The sequence below is a fragment of the Leiobunum rupestre genome, chromosome 8 (assembly GCF_980474605.1).
Source record: "Leiobunum rupestre chromosome 8, qqLeiRupe1.1.hap1, whole genome shotgun sequence".
Classification (NCBI taxonomy): Eukaryota; Metazoa; Arthropoda; class Arachnida; order Opiliones; family Sclerosomatidae; genus Leiobunum; species Leiobunum rupestre.
The window spans coordinates 32,526,248-32,548,305 of record NC_143391.1 but is presented as its reverse complement, the minus strand read 5'-3'; the positions used below and the strand labels follow the sequence as shown (position 1 = coordinate 32,548,305).

Sequence of the window (22,058 nt, the reverse complement as noted above, 5' to 3'; positions counted from 1 at the left end):
AAATGGAAACCCGCTAAAGCCAATGCCGACGCAAGATGCGGGAAAAACAGGCATCAAGAAATAGGAGTAAAAGTTTATAGGAAATAATCTTAGATGGAAGGAAAAAGAATCGTAGCGAGCGAGCGAGAGAGAGAGAGAGAGAGAGAGAGAGAAAATATAAGGGTTGAGTAGAAAAAAGAGATCTGTCGTAACCCGTCAGATGGCAATAGCGTTTGGAAAGAGCCGGGGCTGTCCTCCGGACATCGATTGGAGGCAAAGACTGTTCTAGACGGATGTGCATACAAGCGCTATAAAAGCACTCCTCCGTGTAATACTCCGAGTCAGAGAGAAGCCTTTCTCAGCCCCGGATATAGTGGTTGTCCGCCCGCGAGCCCGCCGTTACTCCAATTCCTTCGCTCGCTGACTGTAACCCGGTGGGGTCTCGGCTCGGTTCGCGTCCTGGCGTCGGACAATGGGCAACTCGGGCCTCTGGCCGGCCTGGGATAAATCAAGGCACCGTCGGTTACGAGCGAGATTGGGCCCCCGCGAAGGCAAACTCCCGCGCTAATAATATCGCGCGTGCCACCGAGGAATAAAAAAAGGAGAGCCTAAAGAGATAGCCGCCTCTATAAAAAGTGACACGGGGGCTAAATTAGCCAACAGCGGCGAACGGCGGAGGAATGCCACCTCGAATTCTCTTCGCCGTTAAGTGGAAGAGGCTTTCTTCGCTACTAACGGCGACTGCGAAAAGGAAATAGAGCGGAAACGAGCTAAAATGTGTTCCGTAGTATCCCGCGCTGCCAAATAGCCCTCACATTGTCTGTTGTCGGATTCAGTGCTCGTCTCGCGAGATGTACAATGAGAGTTTCGAGTTCTTTTTAACCTTCAGGATATTTTGGATTAGCGTCGTACTCTCGCAGTCAGGTAAGCGCTCATTTTCTCCCCTTCAACTAGACGCGATCAGTCGGAGCTATTTAGTTGATTACCTCTCCTTACGCGGCTTCGTCCGATAATCGATGCGCCGTAATCGATAATGGTTTATCGTAATGGGACTCCGCGTGGCGCGCGACACGAGCCCGCGCGTTCTCGATCGGATCCTCCGAATCGGATTCTTTGGACCCTCCCCATACCCGCTTCCTGGCCCGATCGCTGTTGCGTTAATACTACACGTTCCCGCCGATGTTGCCTATCGTGTTACGGTTAATAGCTGACTTTCGATTCTCACGTTCTATAATTACGCCTTGTCCGCTCTGGATACCGATAGTATCACGTAAGGCGGAAGTTTGATTCTTCGGGTTTTCATACTCTCGGAATGTATAGTCGGTTTGAAAGCATTCCCCGCGTATTGGTTTTCACACTTCAAAATGTCGAGGATTTATTCGTAATAGATATTGATTATTAATCCCAATATTTTTTTTATCAAGCTCATGGGTACGCGGGGAATTGTTAACTGAATTTAGGATCCTAAGCAAAAACTCAACAAATGACTCCAAAAATAATTTAAGCCATTTTTAACCAGTACTATTACTGAAAGGACAACATTTCGTGAAAAATAAACCAATTCGCTAAAAACAAAGTAAACCAAAGCTCGATTCCGGGCCCAAACCAATTCCCTAGTAAAGTTCTTTCAACCAATAGGATAGTAGGTTAAAAACCGTTCGATGAGTCCTCGCGCAAACTATACGCCGAAAACCAATTTTCGAACAGATCTAACGCAAACTATTTGCTCGTGGAATTATTCAAGCAGTACCTGCTCTCGAGGGTACAATCATGAACCCAGTTTTGAGCCATCTTAAATTCGTCTGCCATAGATTTTAGTCTAGTCAATACGTACTTTTAGGATGGAATTTCAGACTATTTCAGTCGGGTAGGGGTCACGTTGTCGGTTAGAGGTCGTGGTCGGTTAGTGCGCATCTGGCCGACTCAATGCCGATTAACATGTTTGCTTTAAATATACATCGCAGCTGTGCCGACTATAATTTGAGCAGCTGTTAATTATTAAGCACAAGTTGTCAAAAGCTGGTTGACCCGGCGCCACTTCAGTAGCTTACCTAGTCCGATTTGTAGTCGGACATCAGTCTTGCTGTCAGGTAAAAGTGCGTGGCACACCGGCCGAGATGACTGTAATATAATTTATTGTATTATTTTAAATATCCCGCGTTTAATAAGAAATTGTTCGTAAATAAATAATACAATAAAGGATATTACAGTGACATGGCGATTGGCTTGCGCATATGCACTGCATATCCTTCTTTGGTGGCCGGGTTGACAGTAATCAGCGCTGTTTCTTTGCCTTGATCATTTCGGTAAAATATTTCTACAGTAAAGGCTGGTTTTCACTAGATTAAAAACGCTACCGCGGTGAGAGTCGACGCAAAAATATTACATTAGGCCTAACGGAAATTTTTCGCGTTGACGTTCACCGTCGTGGCGTTTTTGCCCTTAGGAAAACCAGCCTTAAGGGAAATCGTCCACCGTCACTTGGACTATTGAATTGAAATATTCTAATGGAGGATAAATAACCGATTTGAAGAGAGCACGAGCCTGTCTTTCCCAACGGCTGCCGTGGTACGGAGAGTAGGCAAGTGGGATTCCAGTTTTCACTAGATATTCGTTGATTGGGCTAGTTTTAATTAAATGTTCAGTTTGAATTTGGATGAATATTATGTTAATGTTTAAATTATCACCAGCAGCACAAGATGGTCCAAAATTGGCAGCCTACCAAAATTCGGCCTTTTTAAAATGTCTATTTATTGTCGAAATTCGGTCAGAATTTTGTTAATCCGTGACAGTTGGTACGTCAGCAGTACCAAACCGTCGGGCCAACGTCGAAGGTAAAAGGTTACCCTACTAGTCGGCAAATTGTCAGATTTCACTCTGGTCGACTATCCAGAAAATAGTAGGTTCGACATTCTGCCAACAATTAAGTTATATATAATTATATTTACCCATGATATAATGCTTTAACCGACATAATATTGCTGTCCCTACGTATGGTCCGACTGTCTTAGACGTTGGATAAACGTTACATATACTTGTAAAATAGTGGTAGGTCGGATAATATACAACCGTTGGCGAGTACGAAACCCAAAGTGGTACCTAGTTTATACTGCTAATTGAACGATCTTTTAAATAGTCGACCATGAATCGAAAAATAGCCGGTGCTCTGTATGAAAAAACTATATTCATGGTCGACTGTTATCTGACCAAATGTTTGACTATCAAACACAGAAAAAGGTCGCTATTTTAAGATTTCATGAGCGATTTTGAACTATTGTTTAAAAAAATTATTTTCTGAGTTCTATTCGTTAAAAGGGATACAAATAATTAATTATAATGAATTAATTTTAGTTAAAATTTCGTGGTGTACGTTCCTCACATTCATTTACTTAGGTTAGTTGGGAAGAAATATAGTTAATGAAGATCGGTCTTAGAAATATTTATCTGTTGGTTTTTATAACTTAACGTTTTCCAGACCAGGGCATTAAGGTTCATTTTTGGTGATCTTAACGCGAATGTTTAGTAATATCAATAAGATCGTTCAATTACCATTGTAAACTAAGAAGCGGTAGGGGTATATTATCATACCTACCATTATTTCACAAGTAAATGTAACGTTGGTCCAACGTCGAAAACAGTCGGGCCGACATTGTAGTCCAGGAAACAGATAGCCTTTTTTGACGTAACCGTCGGATTCGGTCCGGCCAAGGTTTTTTGATTGATTCTGATATTTTCGAGGGCGCTGATCACGAATCTGTTGGGTTCCAGAGCCAGAAAGTTGGGCATTTTAAGTTATGACGTCATCAAGATGGCCGCCGGTACCATAACACTAAACGGGATTTACCCTCAGAACGCCTTGTCCGAATATTACGTTTAAGGTGTCATTTGATAGATATTGGACTTTTCATATCACAGTTTTAATGCATCACCAATATCAATCACTAGGGGGCAGTGTGATATTTTTTAAGCCCTTAATGTTGATTTTTGCAAAGAATATAGGCTTGTAATATCTCATTTAAAAGCATTTTACGACCTCTAAGTCATTTCGATGCGGTTAAGTTAATATCTGCCAATAGGGGGCACTGTGATAATTTTAAAGCCCTTAATGCTGATTGCTTCAAACAATACTCAGGCTTGTAATACCCTATTTAAATATATATCAATTAGGTGGCACCGTAATATGTTGAGATTCCATATATATATATACAAAATAATTGTTTGTTTTTTTTGTGGGAAGAGTATAAAGGTTTTAAAAACTTGTCGAGGTTAACGGTAAGAGTTAGTGTAGGGAGCTGTTGGCTCGATCTCGTGGCATGCAGGGCTTGCCACCACCCTCCTACACATTGTAACCCGACCACCTGAATTAATGGCTTCAAAAGTCGCTTGGTGACTTAGGCCTAAGGTGGTGCCTTGGGTATTAGCCTAGCTGATTATTATTTTATTATTTTTTTAACCTTTAGCTACCCCACAATTTCACAAAGAACAAACTTGCAACCTAAGACGCCAACGTTTCATACCCGAGAGAAATATATTGTTGACAAGCTTCTGTTACGTTCTGGTGTAGAATAGAAATTTGATCTTGGGGCGTTCCACTTTTTGGACCTTTATTTAGGCCAGGATTTTAGTTGAAAATCTGCCATTGTACTGAAATGGCCGAATCTACTTGCGGATTTTACTGGTAGCTTCCTTAATGGGTTTTACGGGCTATAAAAAGAGAGTATGCACTATGGAAGCTTCAAAGAAATCGGTAAAAATTGGAGACATGAGAAAAGGTAGGAAATCGTAGTTTCCAAGTTGGCAGTTTTTACAAGCGATAAATTAAATGAGATTAATGTGGAACTGGTTGATGGTAACAAAGCTCTTTATCATATTTCATGGCCAAAACTTGGTACTGTTTCTGACCTTGCTTCCAAGATATGTCAATATGTGAACGACTATCAATTTTTTTTTGTAATTTTCGATAAATATAAGAAAGGGTCCATTAAATATCACGAAAGAGCTTGCCAAAGCAACATATTTTGACAAGGGACACGGTACTTCCCCTAGAGAAATGATCATGAAAAGTGATGATATCAAACGTCAGTTAATTACAGCCATCTGTAATTCTAACGACGAAACTAAAGTTTGCCTTATTGGAGAATGGAGAGGAACAATGTTTATTCCAACACGAAGAGGCCGATGTCACAAAGCTATCTCCTTAAACTCAACAACGAAGGAAGAACTCATTTTCAAGCTAAATCGGACCAATATTTTCCTTCTGCTAATTTATTTTGTTTGGAAATACCAAATAAGCTCCACAGTGTCGATGAAGATAATTGACGGACAAATAATTGATGTAAAGAAGACCGTTTCAGTATTGGGATATATTTTGCTCTTTTTGCCCTTCCACGCTTTGACCCGGTGCGATTCCGTTTTTAGGGAAGGTCGGTTGCCTTAAAAGATTTTTTTTCAAATCGAAACTAGATCTTTCCCCAATTTGCGACGAGATGGCCTCGAAAGAAAATTACACAAAAGCGGGTACAGCTTTCATGGTAAATTTGTACGGTCGAAGCCAAGGGACTTAGATGACCTAATTTTTAGCCGGAGGAAAGACCCACCGAAGATTAAATCTCTTCCACCAACGAATGAAGCTACAGTTCACCACATAAAATGGGCTCGCCTTGAAGTTTTGACTTGGTTTGTCGCGGATCCTCAAAATTATAAATTGGAAAATTTGGGTGGCAAATTTTGGTACATCAGCTGTAGCCCCTGAAGGGTTGCTGAAAGTTGTTGCTTCTTGCTCTTGCCAATCTAAAAACATATGCTTAGGAAAACGATGTAACTAATTATTCTGGCCTATCGTGTAAGTCTTATTGCAAATTTGAAGGGGCGATAACTGTCAAAATAAATACTCAGTTAATCCAGTTGTTGTAGAATTTGACGATGATAAAGACGAAAACTGATAAATATGTCATTTGAATATATATTTTTACACATATGTTATTTGTATAACAGCTCCCCTAGTGGAATACATTTATAATTTAGGGGTATTTTTTAGTATTGTGCCGACCAAGGGATCGCAAAATTCTTTAAAATACGATATTACAAGCCTACATATTATTTCTACGAATCACAGTTAAGGGCTTAAAATCATCCCAGTGCCCCCTAGTGGCAGTTATGAATAACTTATTAATTTAACAGCATCGAAATGACTTAGAGGTCGTAAAATGCTTTTAAATGAGATATTACAAACCTATATTCTTTGCAAGAATCAACATTAAGGGCTTAAAAATATCACACTGGCCCCCTGGTGATAGATATTGGCGATTCATGAAAACTGTAATAAAAAAAGTCTAATATCTATCAAAAGACTCCTTAAACGTAATATTCGGACAAGGCGTTCTGGGGGTAAATCCCGTTTAGTGTTATAGTACAGGTGGCCATCTTGATGACGTCGTAATTTAAAATGCCCAACTTTCTCGCTCTGGCACCCAACAGATTCGTGATCAGCGCCTTCGAAAATACCAGAATCGTTCAAAACACCTTTGCCGGACTGAATCCGACGGTTCAACCCTCTGTCTCCTGGACTATTATCTATATATTGGCTAACAGTCAACGTTCGGTACACACCGACGGAGGCATGTGCCATTAGATCAAAGGTAAATCCAACAGTCAGCCAAAGGTTGGCCCTCACATTTAAGGTGCAATCTAGCCAACTTATATTGCCGAACGTCGGCCACTGTGACATTTAACTCGGTCGAACCGACCGTACACCGACCATCAGACCAACCTTTTTTTTTAAGGTATTTGGCTCGACGATTTGATGCTGTCGGGGTATATATAGGTTGCATAGAGACTATGTATCTGTCGGTAATGCAACTATATATAGGTCGGCATGGCAACTATATCGGTCGGAATGGCTAATATTTTTAGGTCGGTAAGATGACTATTTACTGATCGAGAAAGTGGCTAAATAATGGTAGGGCCGCCTACAAGAAGTCATAAGCTAACAAGTAAGTATTGACAGTAAAGCTTTTTTATGGGTAGGCCATCAGTTCCCTCCCGGCCAACTAGAAAACAGCCAGTCAGCGCACTGGGACATTTCGGATAGTTTGCCGACTACGACCCGACCAATTTTTGCTACAGTCCAGGACGTTTTGGTGACGTCATAGCTCAGTCCAAATCAGTTCTTTGAACGGTTCCGGACTTACGAATAGTTTTCACCTATTATATAAAATTTGCTAGGTCACGTGATTAAACTGATTATGTTAGATTTATTGTAATATTATAGATGATAACTCGTTTTAATTTAATTTTAGTTTAGTGACTTTGTGCAAAATTACGCGAGCCAATTGATATTAAAATATTGAAAAGCGCGTGCTAACAAAAATACCACTTTCATACATGTTTTTGTCTATATCATATTATAAAAAGAGCTTTTCTCAGATAACAGAAGTTTGCTTAAACTGACCCGACCAAAAATTATAATAAATCAAATATCAGATTACCCGCATTTACAGTTAGATATTATGAGGTTAGTTGATATTGGTCATAATACAAACCAAATATTTTAAACCCGAAACTAATCGAAATTCGTTGTAAGCCGACGAACAGAATGTGAGCAGATTCCAGACGCCTCACAGCTATCGATTTTACATATTAAACGTCAGCTAACTGAACCTGGTCATAATAATTAAAGAAGTTTGAGATCAGATTGCGGGGTGAAGTAAATATTAAAATTAGACTGATCTGACTAACAAGGAGACGACCCGAGGTGATAATCACCGATTCTGTTCAAAGTCGGGTATAATGTACACCTCTATGTAACTTGGAAAACCTGCAAGGGAAAAGTTGCGACGGGCTTTCGTTTTGCCATGGCAACCGAAAACGTTTTTGACACCATGATTTGGAATTATTTCCATTGAAAATAACATGGGAATCTGAAGGATTTTAACCTTTTAAAAAATGAAAAATTTTGAAAATTTCAAAAACGTTAAAAATACATATAAATTGATTTTAAAAATTTAATTTAATCAAGTTTAAATGCAATTTGGTCAATTGGGGGACCCTTAAAATCGTTCGGATTCCCATGTTATTTTCAATGGAAAAAAATCCAAATCATGTTGTCAAAAACCTTTTCGGTTGCCATGGCAAAACGAAACCCTGTCGCAACTTTTCCCTTGCAGGTTTTTCAAGTTACATGGAGGTGTACATTATACCCGACTTTGAACAAAATCAGTGATTATCACCTCGGGTAAGTAAGTGATTATCTTCAGACATCTGAAAATTACGGCCCGAATAACACTAAAACAGCATTTGCGAAACAATAATTTATGTCAATTTAATAGTTGGTTAAAGCATGACTGATACTTCATGGTATTTTTAATTTTATTAAAAACAGTTAAAATTTACATGTTTCCGAAGCTTTCGGGTTCGAGACCCCTCGTCAAGCGGTATTTTGAGAACTGAATAATAATAATAATAATTAAAATTATTCAGTTCTCAAAATACCGCTTGACGAGGGGTCTCGAACCCGAAAGCTTCGGAAACATGTAAATTTTAACTGTTTTTAATAAAATTAAAAATACCATGAAGTATCAGTCATGCTTTAACCAACTATTAAATTAATATTTTAAACCATGGTAACTAAATTTTTTAACTTATACGAATAATTTATGTTACTCCACTGCGATCTGTTTCCGTAGATTGTGTTCAAAATTATCACAAAACATAACGAGGTAGACGAATAGTTTTAGCCTGATATATAAGCCTTGTTTTCATTGAAGTTATTTTAACAAAAGCCGCGACCAAAAATTCTAAAGTACGCGGGACACACGACTTTCTAACCTGCCTGCTGAAAAATGTAAGGCTCTCTCGACAAAAACCGACAAATATGAAATTTTGTTTATACATTCGACGCATCTAGTCCCTCATAGAATGCCCGGCACTCCTGACTTTCGCGAAGGCAAAATATGCAAATATTCTATAAATATTATTTATTCCATTTACATATAAATGGAAATTGTCGCGCGTGAAGAACAAATTTGGAATATTGTCGAATCCTTTATTTATGATTATCGCTCCCCGGTGACGGGCCATCTCGATCGTCCAAACACCTCGACTGTCATTATTTATAATCGTGGCAAAGCGATATTTGAAAATATTACTCTCTGTATATTTTAAGGCCGCTCTCGTTAGTCGGAATGTTTCGAAGAAATAATTTATAGAGCAAGTTTCAAATTATTCGTTACCGCCTTAATTTTGTTATTAAACGAAGCGGTTACTTTTAAAATGCCCAAATATAAAGATTCGTTGCTTCCCGTTTCGTAGTTAATTAGAAATAATTAGTAGAACGCCAAATCAATTGGAATTTTAGCGTGGTAATTGACGACAATGACTACACTTTATTTATCATTGACCGATATCGCCAACGTACAGTTGAGGCTTGCATACCAAATGTAGATGTTACTGATTCCGTGGCCGATTCCAAAAATCTCCTATAGAACCGTGAGATTCTACTAATGAATTTTGTAAGCGGGTGCTTTCATGGTTTTAAAAACACGCGCGTGCTAAAATGACATCGCCATATCTACAAAGGCAGGAATCCATACCTCAACTTGGAATGCTTACCGCGGCAGATTTTCGTCTCGATGTGGCTGACGGTTTTTTTGACGTCACTATGTTAACTTAACAAACAACTACGTGAGAGGAGAGCGCGCACATTTTTTTTCTCGTAGTAGGGGCCAAAGCCATCAGAGTCATCTTACCATAAGCGATACGTCAGGATAAGCATTCCAAGTATGGTTTCCTGATGATCTTGGTAGGATAGTGGGAACTATATAATTTACCAGATGCAGTGGGGAAAATTAAGTCAATGACTTTACAAACTAGGCGCCATAAAATTATAATTCAAAATAAAATCCACAGTGGGGCCAAGAATTGATCTATTTATAGAGAGAATGTTTATGTTCCGTCAGTCGCGACGCATCATGAACCAGGGGAATCAACTAAAGGGGGGAGGAAATGGAAGACGTCATATTTAGGGAGCCAATAATGCGCCGCCTGGAGTTGATTGAATTTGAAGGGGAGGGGCCAGGTTCTTATCCTAGAGCTGCAACGGCAGCGAAGGGAAAAATCGACGGAATATAAACATTATCTCTATAAATAGATCAATTCTTGGTGGGGCGCTGCACGTAAATTTAATTTTCATATTACATAAACTTAACGACGGTATTTCATCAGGTGAGTTACATTTTCGGAAAGCCCATCATCAAATGAACGAGAAAAATATAAAGTAGTTAAGTTTCTATTCCGAAAATCTTTTAGCAACTAACTCTTTAAATCAATTTCTTTACTCCGCGTTAATTTTCAATTGGAGTACATACGCGCTCTTTCAACCTTTTGTTACGTGTCGGAGGCCTTAATTTAAACAAAAGCTCGATGCTTTCGCCATTGCGCCCAATGACTCTTTATGCAAATGAAACACGTATATGGCGTGACGAGTGCTTAGTTAAATACCATCGGGATATTTTTATAATTGATTAGGCAAATATACGAATGCTCACTTATAAATATTATTATATGCAAATTTGATAGTGTTGCCAACGAGCGTTTTAATTGATTCGCTTTACGAGCAGTTTTTGTAGGAATCTTGTGTGCCATTGTAATCTGCATTGTAATATCCAAATTGAAGCCAGTACAGTTTTCTACAAACATTTATGATATACAATAGTTACACCATAAGTAGCGTAATACTTCTAAGTATGACATTCGGAAATTCTTTTACTTCATCCTTTCTTCACAGCGACGCTAAAAATTTTCTAAATAGCGCCACGCCGTAGCGACGCCATGAACTAATCTAACCCAATTTCCGTGAACGTGATATTCCGGGAATTTGGCGCGCGATTTTGAACACCACCATTTTTAGGCTTAATGCGTATTTAGCCGCACTATGGTTACGCAACAGACGAATTGACTGAATTTGAACTCTGACTCCTTTTGGATGACTAATAGAAAAATTCAAATCACAAAGAGGGTTAAACTTCCGGGCTTAAGCGTTGCTAGTCGTTTTACTGATTTATCTTTGGTGAAGAAAGGATGTAGTAAGAAAAAATGCACGAGTAAAGCTATTCTTCGGGGTATTATGTTACTTATGGTTATACCAAGAATGAATTTATTTATGCTTGAAGAGAATGACTTATTATGACTACCTCGAGTCGATCAAATAAACGAATATATTTATTTTTGGTAAGAGCATGAAGGGGATTAACTAAATATTCTCTCTTCATAGTCATTCTACCTATATACGCATAAATTAATAATGTTTTGGTTATAATTTTTGCCAGTATGGACTAAAAGGTTTGTGGAGGGACTCACTAATTTCAATGTGGTTATATATGGCTAAAATCACCTTGGACAAACGTAGCGGCTCTCGAAGCAATTTTTTCCATATTTTTTATGTACGAAAAAACTTTGAGCTTTTTGTAGAGGCTATACAAAAATTTAGGGTTGACAAGTTTTAAACAATATGTTTAAAACAAATTTTTTTAAAAAAACACAATATGTTTATAACAAATTTAAAAAAAAACACAATATGTTTAAAACGTTTTAAACAAACTGTTTTAAACATGATTTTACATGCTCTTAGAAGGCTTTTTCAAGTAATGAGGCTATGGCAAGAAGAAAGGTAGAGGTCTTGATAATAAAGAGTTTGATTAATATTTCTGCTACGAATTTGGCTCTATTTTAAAGACTATATATATTGTTTTATTGAACTCCAGAGATTCTAGTTTTTTTCAGCATAAAATTCATGAAGTCTTTCGTAACGTTGTGAAGTAATATATTTTTCTATACGCCATATGTTGGTGCATTTCGATAGTCACATTATGAAGAATATTCATGATGCCCTAAAATTTTAAAATTATAGACACTAGCAGAAGCTTATAGTACAACCATTTTGGGTGGGAGAGAGTATCTAATTTAACTACTCGTTTTTTATTTAACATCCTTTTGACGAGTTGTGACTCTCTGTCGTCCAAGTTTAAATAGACCAAATAAAATAAGTAAAAAATAGTACGTCCATAAACACTTTTTCCTTTTTCCAGCGCATTTACGTGATAATTATAATTATAATTATAATTATAATTATAATTATAATTAGAATCCAAAAAGGAGAGTTATATAAAAACGTCCTGATTCAGATAGTACACCGATGCTATCAAACAAGAGTAGAATCTACGTTTCCCAAAAAGAATCTACGGAACAGGGAGTTAGACACTTTTCCTGCAGTTGGAGTTTATAATCTTCTGGATATACTTATTGAACTTAGGTGCTTCTACGATTTTTCATTAATTCAGATGATTAAATTTACGGATTTTATTGGTCTTAGCCTACGTTCTTATCCGGTTTGATTCACTTATGAAACGTGTCTACCCAAGAACAGAAGAATATTTTTACACTGTCAGGCTTTGATTAAATTGTTTAAATTGAAAACTAACCTTTTCACTGTTATTCCTGATATCTCCTATTATACTTATATAACGTAGCTGAAAGCTATGACGACGTAGAGGGCTAATAAATCTATCGCTAGCCCACCTTAAAATACTACTTTCTCTAAAAATGTATCCTTCTATTGATAAGTAAGTATGAAGAAGAGTTAAAAACGTGTTTTAAACAACGCTTTTTAAATGTTTTTTTACGGTTTTTTAGTTAAAATTAAAATTGTGTTTTAAACAATAAAAAACAGTGTTTTTGTTCTTTTAAAAAAACACAGATTTTGCCAACCCTGGAAAAATCTACAAGCGAATCTATAATGAGTTCAGATACAAAAGCAAATTGTTTAAGCGGGTGAAGTGGAGTATTTTACGGTGATGCTTCGGTTTTAAGGCAATATCGATGAAATATCCGCGTAGCCTTTAAAAACTGCCTCGTTCACGGTGGTAACGAAGCTACTTGGGTCGTGATTTCGAAAGCCAAAATCGGGCCAAAAATAACATTCGGAAAAATTCCAAAAATGAAATCCTTTTGTCAGATATATTTTCTCTTTTAACCCCGACAATTCATTATATTTGGAACATTAATTATCCGAGAGGGTTGAAATAAAACCCCTTTTTTCGCTACATACACCCGGGGAAAAAATGTATATACGCGAAGAATACGACGCGAAAGACTTAAAGTGGCAAAAAAAGAAGAGAGGAAACTGCTATTGTTTACGAAGAGGCAAAAATAAAGGCTGGGAGGAAAGGGTCCCGAAATATGCCGTTAAAATAATGGGGAGTCTTTTGTTTCAAAGGCTCGTTTATTTGCTCCTTTTTCCTACGCCCCACCTTAAAAAAAAGCGACGGCGCTAGAAGTGAAGTGCCCTGGGACGTCTGCCCACCCGCCCGCCCCCGGAGATTGAGTACCCTTCTCTGGAAGCCCCCTATAATTGACCACTACGCCGTTTTGCCAAAACCTTTATTCGAGCGGCTAAGCGTCCCCGCGCGCGTCCAGTCGATAGGATAGCGACGGACTGAGCCCGGACTAAAGGGTGAGAACGACCAAAACACCAGATCGATTTGAAATTTGAAACGTACCGAAAAAATCCTTGGAGCCAACGAGACCAAACCGAAGAGGGTGAAGCTGAAAAAGGGAGGCCGGCAGCGCGTGAAATGGTTGCCTTAGACTCTGTTGCTAATCTGCTGAAATTCCTCGCTATCAGATAAAACACGTGAGAGATGTCTAAACTTCCGAATTATCGGAAAACCATCTTTTTATATCTATCTCCACCCCGATTTTTTTCTTACGGTACGCTCACGTTTTCGGTGAACAACCCCGTTTCGATTGATATTGTAACGCCCGTTGTAGCCGTCGTCGCTTTGATTTGAATCTTCCATTATCCTTAGTACGCGTACGTGACGCGATAAAGTTAGTGCCCCATAATTCTAACAATAAGTGATGCCATGTCGTCAAAATAAAATTTCCGTCACAGGGTCCTAAAATTTCCCTTTTTGACCAAAACTTTCGCTAAATTTGCCAAAACCCTAAGAACTATAACATTTGTATAAAAATTTTATTTATTTGCCTTTAGAAAGTGATATTGAATAGTAAACTATATACGCACCCAATTCATCTTAATGAAAAAGATTCATTTCTAAATAATAAGTTATAATGAATGGTTAAATCAGATATAAGTCATAACTGGTTAAACCAACATCGTATTCAGACGTTAGGCCTAATTTAAAACTATGAGGAATAAAACTAATTAATTGCCACCACTCCGTCAATAACCCGAATCTCATTCCGGCGTGTCTTGTAGCAGACGAGTCGTCGAAAAGAAGACTAAGGACCTGTTGCAAAAGTCTGCTTTGCTAGAATCGCATATGTTAAATTCTATGGGCTAGCACTTTCGCTAGGGCTTTTGCAACAGGCCCAAAATTGCAGGGGTTCCAGGTCAATCGAAGACATTAAGCTTTCTTGCTAAGGTTACTCTCTATTCATATTTTCTTCAAAATAAATCAATTATTTTAAATATTGTGATTAATTAGATTAGTAGCTTCACTTTAAAATCTCCCTACGTCGAATTTCCCTAGTTTTTGCAAATTGTTGGTCTGATTTCCCTTTTCCCTTTTGGGATTTTTAGGGGTTAAATTTTCCCTCGACTTGGCATCACTGCCCACAATAAATAAATATGAATAAAGATAAATATTGGTTGCTAAACTTGACTGCCTCATTTTTATTTTTCCGTAAGATTTTATAATTATATGATTTTATTGGATTTCTGATATTTTTGTGGTATTTGTTAATTTTTTTATTTTAAATAATAGTTCCCAAAATTCTTTTTCCTCCGGGACTATGAGGATCTTGATTTTATTTTTAGTTTTTAGATGATTATTTTGTGATTTCTCAAATTATCGGATATTATTTTGGCTTATTTTCTTTAAATTTCGTCCGTTTACTTCGAACTTTAAAAAATCTCAAGATTTTCAGTATCCAATATTATTTTTGGATTTACCAGGAGCTTACAAGTTCCAATACTACGAAATCTTCGTATACATGACGGTAAGGAAAATAGCTCCTCTATATGAGTCGTATTACCAACTTTTATGTCCTACTCGCCAATCTACACAGTTAGAAAAAAGGGTTTCCATGGGTTTTATTAGGGTTTGCTTTGGGTTTAAAAAAGGTTTAGGAAAAAATTATAAACCCTTAAGGTTTGTTTTGGCAACTTGCATGGTTTGAAAAGGGTTTAAATGTTTAAAGGAAACCCCTATAGGTCAATGGAAAACCCTTAGGATTCCAATTTAAGAACCTATAGAAAAAAAAAATAATTTATCACTTTTTAAAACCCTTTTGAAACCCTGCACGTTTTAAACTATCTCACGACATCTACGCCAAAATTTGATATCAAGCCGTATAATAATTTCATAAAACGTAAAGGAAGACGGACTTTCCCCAAAATGGTTTCTCTAAACATCGTTGCAATCATACATCTTTTCATGGTTCTGTGGTAAAACGCCTGCCTGTCGTGCTAGAGGGCTTGGGTTCGAAACGCGCCCGTTGCAAGCGCCAAAGTTTGTTATCAAGCCGTAAATTAAATTATTTATTTGTAATTTAATCTATAAATACAGAAAGTGCTCATTTTGAAGCCTTGTGGGTGTGAAAATTTCTGTTAAAGGGTTTTGGAGGGTTTGAATTTGGGGAATATTTTTTAAGAACCTTGGGGGTTTATAATCAAACTCTTTTTTCTAACTGTGTAGTATGATGTAAAATTTATCTATCGTATAAACATGATCCCAACGAGCATTTTATATTGAATTTCCGTCACTTTTGAATGCCCACTTAGAACTTAGCCATCTTGTTGGTAAGTTTCTCCATTGGCAAAGGCTTATATCTGTGTTTGTCCGTAAACTAGGAAAATCGAAATTCCATGGCGCGGGCTCCGGTGTTTTTTTTTAAAGGGTGAATTGTCGGACAAAAAGGAGATATAACGCGTCGATCTTTCACCGTACTTACACGAGCGAAACGAAGTGGTCTGGGTTAATGGGTTCCTCTCTCTACTCCCTTTCTCTATTTGGCAAATGACCCGAAGGAGGCGTGGAGTGAGCCGACCCTAATAACGCGAGCCCCAGTCATTTAGTCCGCGCGCCACCAGCCACCAGCCACTGATACAAAGTTAAATATCGTCGCGTATCCCTCCCGCGACGTATAAAACAGAGTTAGGGCTGCTGGGGAGAGCGGGAATTCGGATCGCGGCGACTTCTGAGAGGGGATATTGGGCTCCTGACAAAACCAGCAAGATTTGCCGAAGCGAGTATTAATCGTTTTCACTTCGTTTCTCACATTTTATCGCTCCGCGGGGTGTGCTACGCTGCCCAGCGCGGACTTTCTTCTTGCCAACGTTTCATCCGACGAATCTTCTCTCTTCGGTAAACCATGAGGGGAAGATTCGCGGAGGGGCAAAAAGAGATGACCGAAGGGAAAAAAGAGACAGAGCGCCGAACGGAATTAAGCGCCTACGCCACCATTTTCTTCTTTTAGCCAAAGAGCGATAGTATTTATCTGCCTCTACCCCCCTCCTCTACCTCGCGTTTGTATAATGTTCACGTGTTTATTCCCTTCTTTTGGAATGCCACGGATTGATAAAACTAGGGCAGTTTTGGGTAAACCTTACTCGATTCAGAAATCGATCTATGAAGAATTTCATACAGCTGTTTCTACGAATAGGTAGGAAGATAAAGTAAAATACCTCGAACGAATCAGACTTTTTCCAAGCGAATCTTAAGTCTAACATTTATAGAGATTCTGGTCGTTGTGCCGACAGCGAAAGTTAATTATTTCGATTTCAAAGCTATTGAAAGATTTATCCGTTCTTACATTTTGCGATTCTTGAACTAATTTAATTTTACTAAATCAAATTCTTTCCTTCTTTGGCGCAAATTCGGTTTGCCAAAAAATATATATTTTATTAAAAGTCTATTTAAATATTTACATGACTCTCGGGTTGAAAATAACTTAAGTTTCAAAGTAACATACCGTTTGAATTAGTAACGACTTAATAACATAATGGCACTCTGAGACTCTACATTTGAGAAAAACTTTAAAATATTATTGTTGACTTATTTAAATTAACCTATATTTTATAAGTTATTCAGTGTGTAAAAAAAATCTACTTGGTATGCAGGTCTATAAACCTTCTAGATCTAAGAGTGGAGTACCGTTCTCACGCCAATTTATGATACCATAAGTGTATAATATTGTTACATAAGTGTAACACTTCCTATTCTTCACATGCAAAAGTTTTACTGACAGCTATTCGCAAGACAGACTGCATTATGGGCTTCGTCGCCGTTTTGCCACACGTAGCCTTTGACAGCGCCTCGCTAGGGTGATATTTTCTTCTTGTGATGACGTCGCTTTGTTACTAGCTCTCAGTAAAATATTCCCGAAAGTGACAAACTTATGGGACAATATTATAGACTTATGGTGTTACATATATGAAGTTGGAATTTTGGGAACTTATGATTTTTTAACGCAAGCTTCCAAATATTGTCACTAGGTGGTAGAGTCCTGAACTAAGAATTTTGTTATTTTAAGTACTCAAAATAATAATTTTAGCGAAAACATTTTTGCCCTACTAGCGCCTGTACAAGTGTTCCACACGCAGTACTTCTGTGTTCAGGAAGAAGTTAATTTACAGGGTTTTGTACCACTACCGCCATCTATAGGATTGTGCATAGAGTAGTGTTGACAAAGCAATACACCGACATTTCGATGTAATTTAACGATTATAAACGATAACGTAACGATATCCTCACGCTCAAGATCTTAGACACGTACTTCAGCGTGGAAATCGAAAGTGAAACAATTTTATAATCGACGCTCCATCATTTTTCTGTCTAGTGTGAACCCAACTTAAAACAATGTGTAAAGACGCAACCACATAATATCTTTTATTCCTTCAGGCAGTAGAAGAAAAGTTAATTCATTGTGTTATAATTCTCTATGTTTCTATATAAAGACTCGTTTTCACTTGGGGGAAAAAGCTAAGACGGCTCTTTGCGCGGTCCGCGTGTTTTTCCCCAGTGAAAACTATCATTTGGACATTAGCCGCGTCTGCCGCGGTGGATTTATTCGCTGAGCCATTTTCTATTTTGGTCGCGCGTTAAGGTTTCAGGAGGGAATAAACTTTCAGGCGGGGTTTCTTGTTGGTCGCGTTCCACCGGTGTGCGTCCGAAATAACTTATTCATGGGACAATTTCTTAGACAGGCCCCGAATCTCGACTCTTTCTCGAAAAACGAAAATTTTGTAAATAGAAATAGAAATAGAATTCATTCGTGAAGTCGAAAAGAGCGTACACGAAAACCGCAAACGATCCGAAACGCAAACGCCCTCGTATTGATTAAAAATACAAATTGTAGTCAGGCGGAATAGGCAGGCCACGAGCGACCAGACAGCTTCCGTAGATGTTGGACTTTCCGTTTACGTCAGTTCTCTCGAAGCAAATTTGAAAATGGATTCGGCGAAATAATATATTTGGGTCGTTTTCATTAACTTGAAATGAAATCGCCGACTAGAAATAATAGACCGATATCGCTTATACGCGCCGTTTTGCGAAGCGTGGTATACCTACTCTTCGCTACGAAACAGTCGACTCGGGAGCGGTTAGCGACGGTAGCCGAAAGTTTCGAGCACTTCCGTCTCGTTAAGGAATTGATCCGAGCTCGCTGTTTAGAGGGGCAGCCAAGTGATGTCGGCGAGGAGAACAATGGATTTTCTTTTTCTCGTTATTAGAGTCGGTTTTTGGCGAAGGGCGGAAAACCATTCCCGAAGACGAATATGTTAGATATATCACCGACCGGAAAAAAGCCTTTCTACTCCACGCGTTAGACGGAATAGAAGAGGAAAAAATAACCGTTGCCTCTACTCGATTTTATTCTTCCGCGGTGTTGAGGGGGCCAAAGTCCCATTTGTTTCGTTTTGACACGCCGTCGACGACGTTTCGGTGTAAAACGTCATCCGCTCTACCCTGCCTTTGAGGCCTGACTTCCTTCTTGACCAAATTGGTCCTTAAATCTTCTTAGTGTTTTTTTTCTCTTCTCGCGGTTATTTGGACTTTTAACGCTTTTTCGTGGGTCACAATTTCAAACCTCGAGAATTTAATAATTTAAAAAGCAATTGCAAGCGACGGATTGAAAATCGGACTATGGCTCTAAATGCCTTTTCAAGAATGATTTTTGAATTTTTTTTTACGTATTTTTCACTTGGCTAGCTAAGCAAATAATTTGATTTCTAAATAGGTAGCGTGTACTCCTTTCGTCAAACGCCTAATATTTATAGCCTCCAAGATTTAAATCTACGCACTAATATAATTGAAAATTAATTCTTTGTTTGATATAAACAGTCGATGCCAAAATTTTGGCTCTGGAACAACACCACCTAATATCAACGAACATACATCATATATTATTCCGAATTTTATCGTTTGAACCTCACGCGGTTGGCCAGAAATTAGAGAGATTTAGCGCTACACGACCGAACGTGAAAGTCCACTCTTCCACGAGGCTATAGTCCAAACGCGTAGCTGGCTCCGGCGGAAGCCTAGACCATCGCGATCAGAGGCGTGGTGCTTAAACTGTCTATAGGGACACGTAATCAAATATGTATAAATTATCGGCAGCGCCAGCGGAGAGTGTGCGTACGAGATCGGCTTCCGGAATAAAAGGGTAAATAAAGTCAGTCATAAATCGCAAATACAACTCCATTGTTTACCTAATAAGGAAGCCCGAATTTTGTCTATTTGATTTTCTCCCCGATCGCTAGGGGTCGTTGTCTGAAGATCTCTATACATTTATAGGCTCAGTTCGTAAAAGCGGATGACGCGTTGCTATTGGAAAGGGAAAGGGAAAGAGAGAGAGAGAGAGAGAGAGAGAGAGAGAGAGAGAGAAAGAAAGAGTGTGAGCGAGAGACAGAGAGAGAGAGAGAGAAAGAAAGAGTGTGAGCGAGAGAGAAATAGAGAGAGAGAGAGAGAGAGAGAGAGAGAGAGAGAGAGAGAGAGAGAGAGAGAGAGAGAGAGAGAGAGAGAGAGAGAGAGAGAGGTAAATTATCCGGAGCAGGTGGCGGGTCAGTCGAGCAGAAGAAACAAAGGACATCGGGAGACGTCAATACGCGCGTCAAAGATATTGAATCGATTGCAAAGCCATCAGGCATGCACGCGGACATCTTCCCGGCTCTTTAGTTATCGATTCCTTTGGGCAAAAGCCCGTTTCTCGTTCGACTTAAGATAACGAGCTCATCTGTTGTCATCATTACGTAAAACGAAGGCTCCAAAAGCCGACGTCGCCGCTCCAAAGTAAGCTCGTGGACAAAATCGTTGGCTACGCTAGACACTCCTCGCGTCGGAAAGTGGTGGCGAAAAGGGTCAATCGGCCATACCCGCCTCCCAGGCCGTTTCGGGCTCTTAGGCCCGCGGCCTACCCGGCCGTTTGAAGGCAAAGAGTGATTGATAGCCGATCAACGAAAGAGGGGGAGGGCTACAACCTTTATATAGACTGTCTTTTTTTGGGGGCGCTGGGATGGGAGGGCTAGCGGGGAAAGAGGTTTTCGCGGGGGTTGGAAAAGGTACCGGAAGAATCGCGAGCTCGTATTTTTCTCGTTATCGGCCCTCCGACGTTGCCGCTTGATTCATCCAGTTCCAAAATAAATGTATGGTAAAACGTGTATTTGGCCCGAATAATGCGTGTTTACCCGGAACTCTCTTTCCGAAAAGACCATTAGTACGCGAGGAAAGGCGCGTATACCTCCTCCCTTTGAGTGTAAAAAATATCCTACAGGGCGGACTTCCTCGGAAACACTTATACAAATATATAGAATCACTCCTTTATAACGTCTTTTCCTTATTTTTTTCCTTGCAGAGGAACGTTTTGAACCGAAATTAACGAATAATTCATTTTAAGAATGTTTGGGTAAAATACTAAATAATTCATATTCCAAATATCTTCGTAAGTGTCCCATTTTCGGTGGTTTATTTGAACAGAGTCTCGAGTATTTGTAGACTCTGTTTATAGCTAGCCTTTTCCAGAAATTAAATTTTATACTTTTAAAAGGAGTAATCGATGTAAACGAAGAAGTTCAACGTTATTTTTCATTAAAACAAATTCAGGATATATCAAGCGCTCCTCAAAAACTCTCTTTGACTAGAGATGAATGAAACAAAAATATTGGAAAATGGTCTTATTTGGAGGCAAAAATGATGATGGAAAAACGTAGTAAACGCTAAGTTGAAATTTTACAATTAGTAGTAAATTAATAAAAAAATGCGAATTTTACACCTACTGTTAAGTATTCCACCTCCCTCCAAATGAAATGATTTGATGAGATATACATAGTTTGCATCCCTACGTCATCAATGACGCAGTTCCAAGTATAGATATATGCACCAAAAATAAATATGTAAGTTGAGCAAGAATGAACGTTTCAATGCCGCCATTTGCTGGTGTAGATTTCTTAGTAAAAAGCGGGGGTTAACAGTGTCAATCGTCTGTTTGCAGATTTTAATTATTTTCAAACGATTAAGAAATTAGATTCACGTTAAAAATGGTTATCTGCCTGGTTAATAATTGTTGGAGTAGTTCAATTACAAAGGGAGAGCGAAAATTATTTATTTTATTCGATAGCGAAGGTAATTGTAAAAGGGATCACCGCAAAGGCCTAACTTTTCCAACTTCTTTTCGTAGATATTTCTGTCGTAATTTGATATTTTATTTAAATAACCCGGGTTTAGAATCTTATCTGGCTTTGTTTAGAAATTTTAAAGCATAAATCTAATCTTCATATTTCGTTTTGTCGCTTCGACGACATTACCAACAAAATGGCTACCTATTTAGTAGCTACGAGCGAAATGGTTTGAATTTTCAACCCCGCTCTCAGTTTCCATGGAGACCATAGGCCCCTCCTTATATGCAAACTATGTATACAATTAAATTTAACAACTTACAATCCAAAGTTAAGTAAATTAAATTAAAAAAATTAATTATCTCGAATTTAAAAAATTGCGTTTACTAGGTTTTATCACGGGATAGCCGAGTGGATCCACTTGCTTTCTCACTGACGCATTATTATT

At 38.5% G+C, this 22,058-nt stretch overlaps 1 protein-coding gene across 1 annotated transcript in view; it reads left to right on the top strand.

Moving 5' to 3' along the window:
* The first annotated feature begins 337 nt into the window (after window positions 1–337).
* The window catches only part of LOC149933224 (kin of IRRE-like protein 3), a 72,577-nt gene continuing 50,856 nt past the window's right edge, over window positions 338–22,058 (top strand). Inside the window, exon 1 of the mRNA XM_090155295.1 lies at window positions 338–903. Coding sequence (XP_090011421.1) covers window positions 831–903 — 73 coding nt within the window. The 5' untranslated portion in view covers window positions 338–830. The remainder of the gene's footprint in view (window positions 904–22,058) is intronic.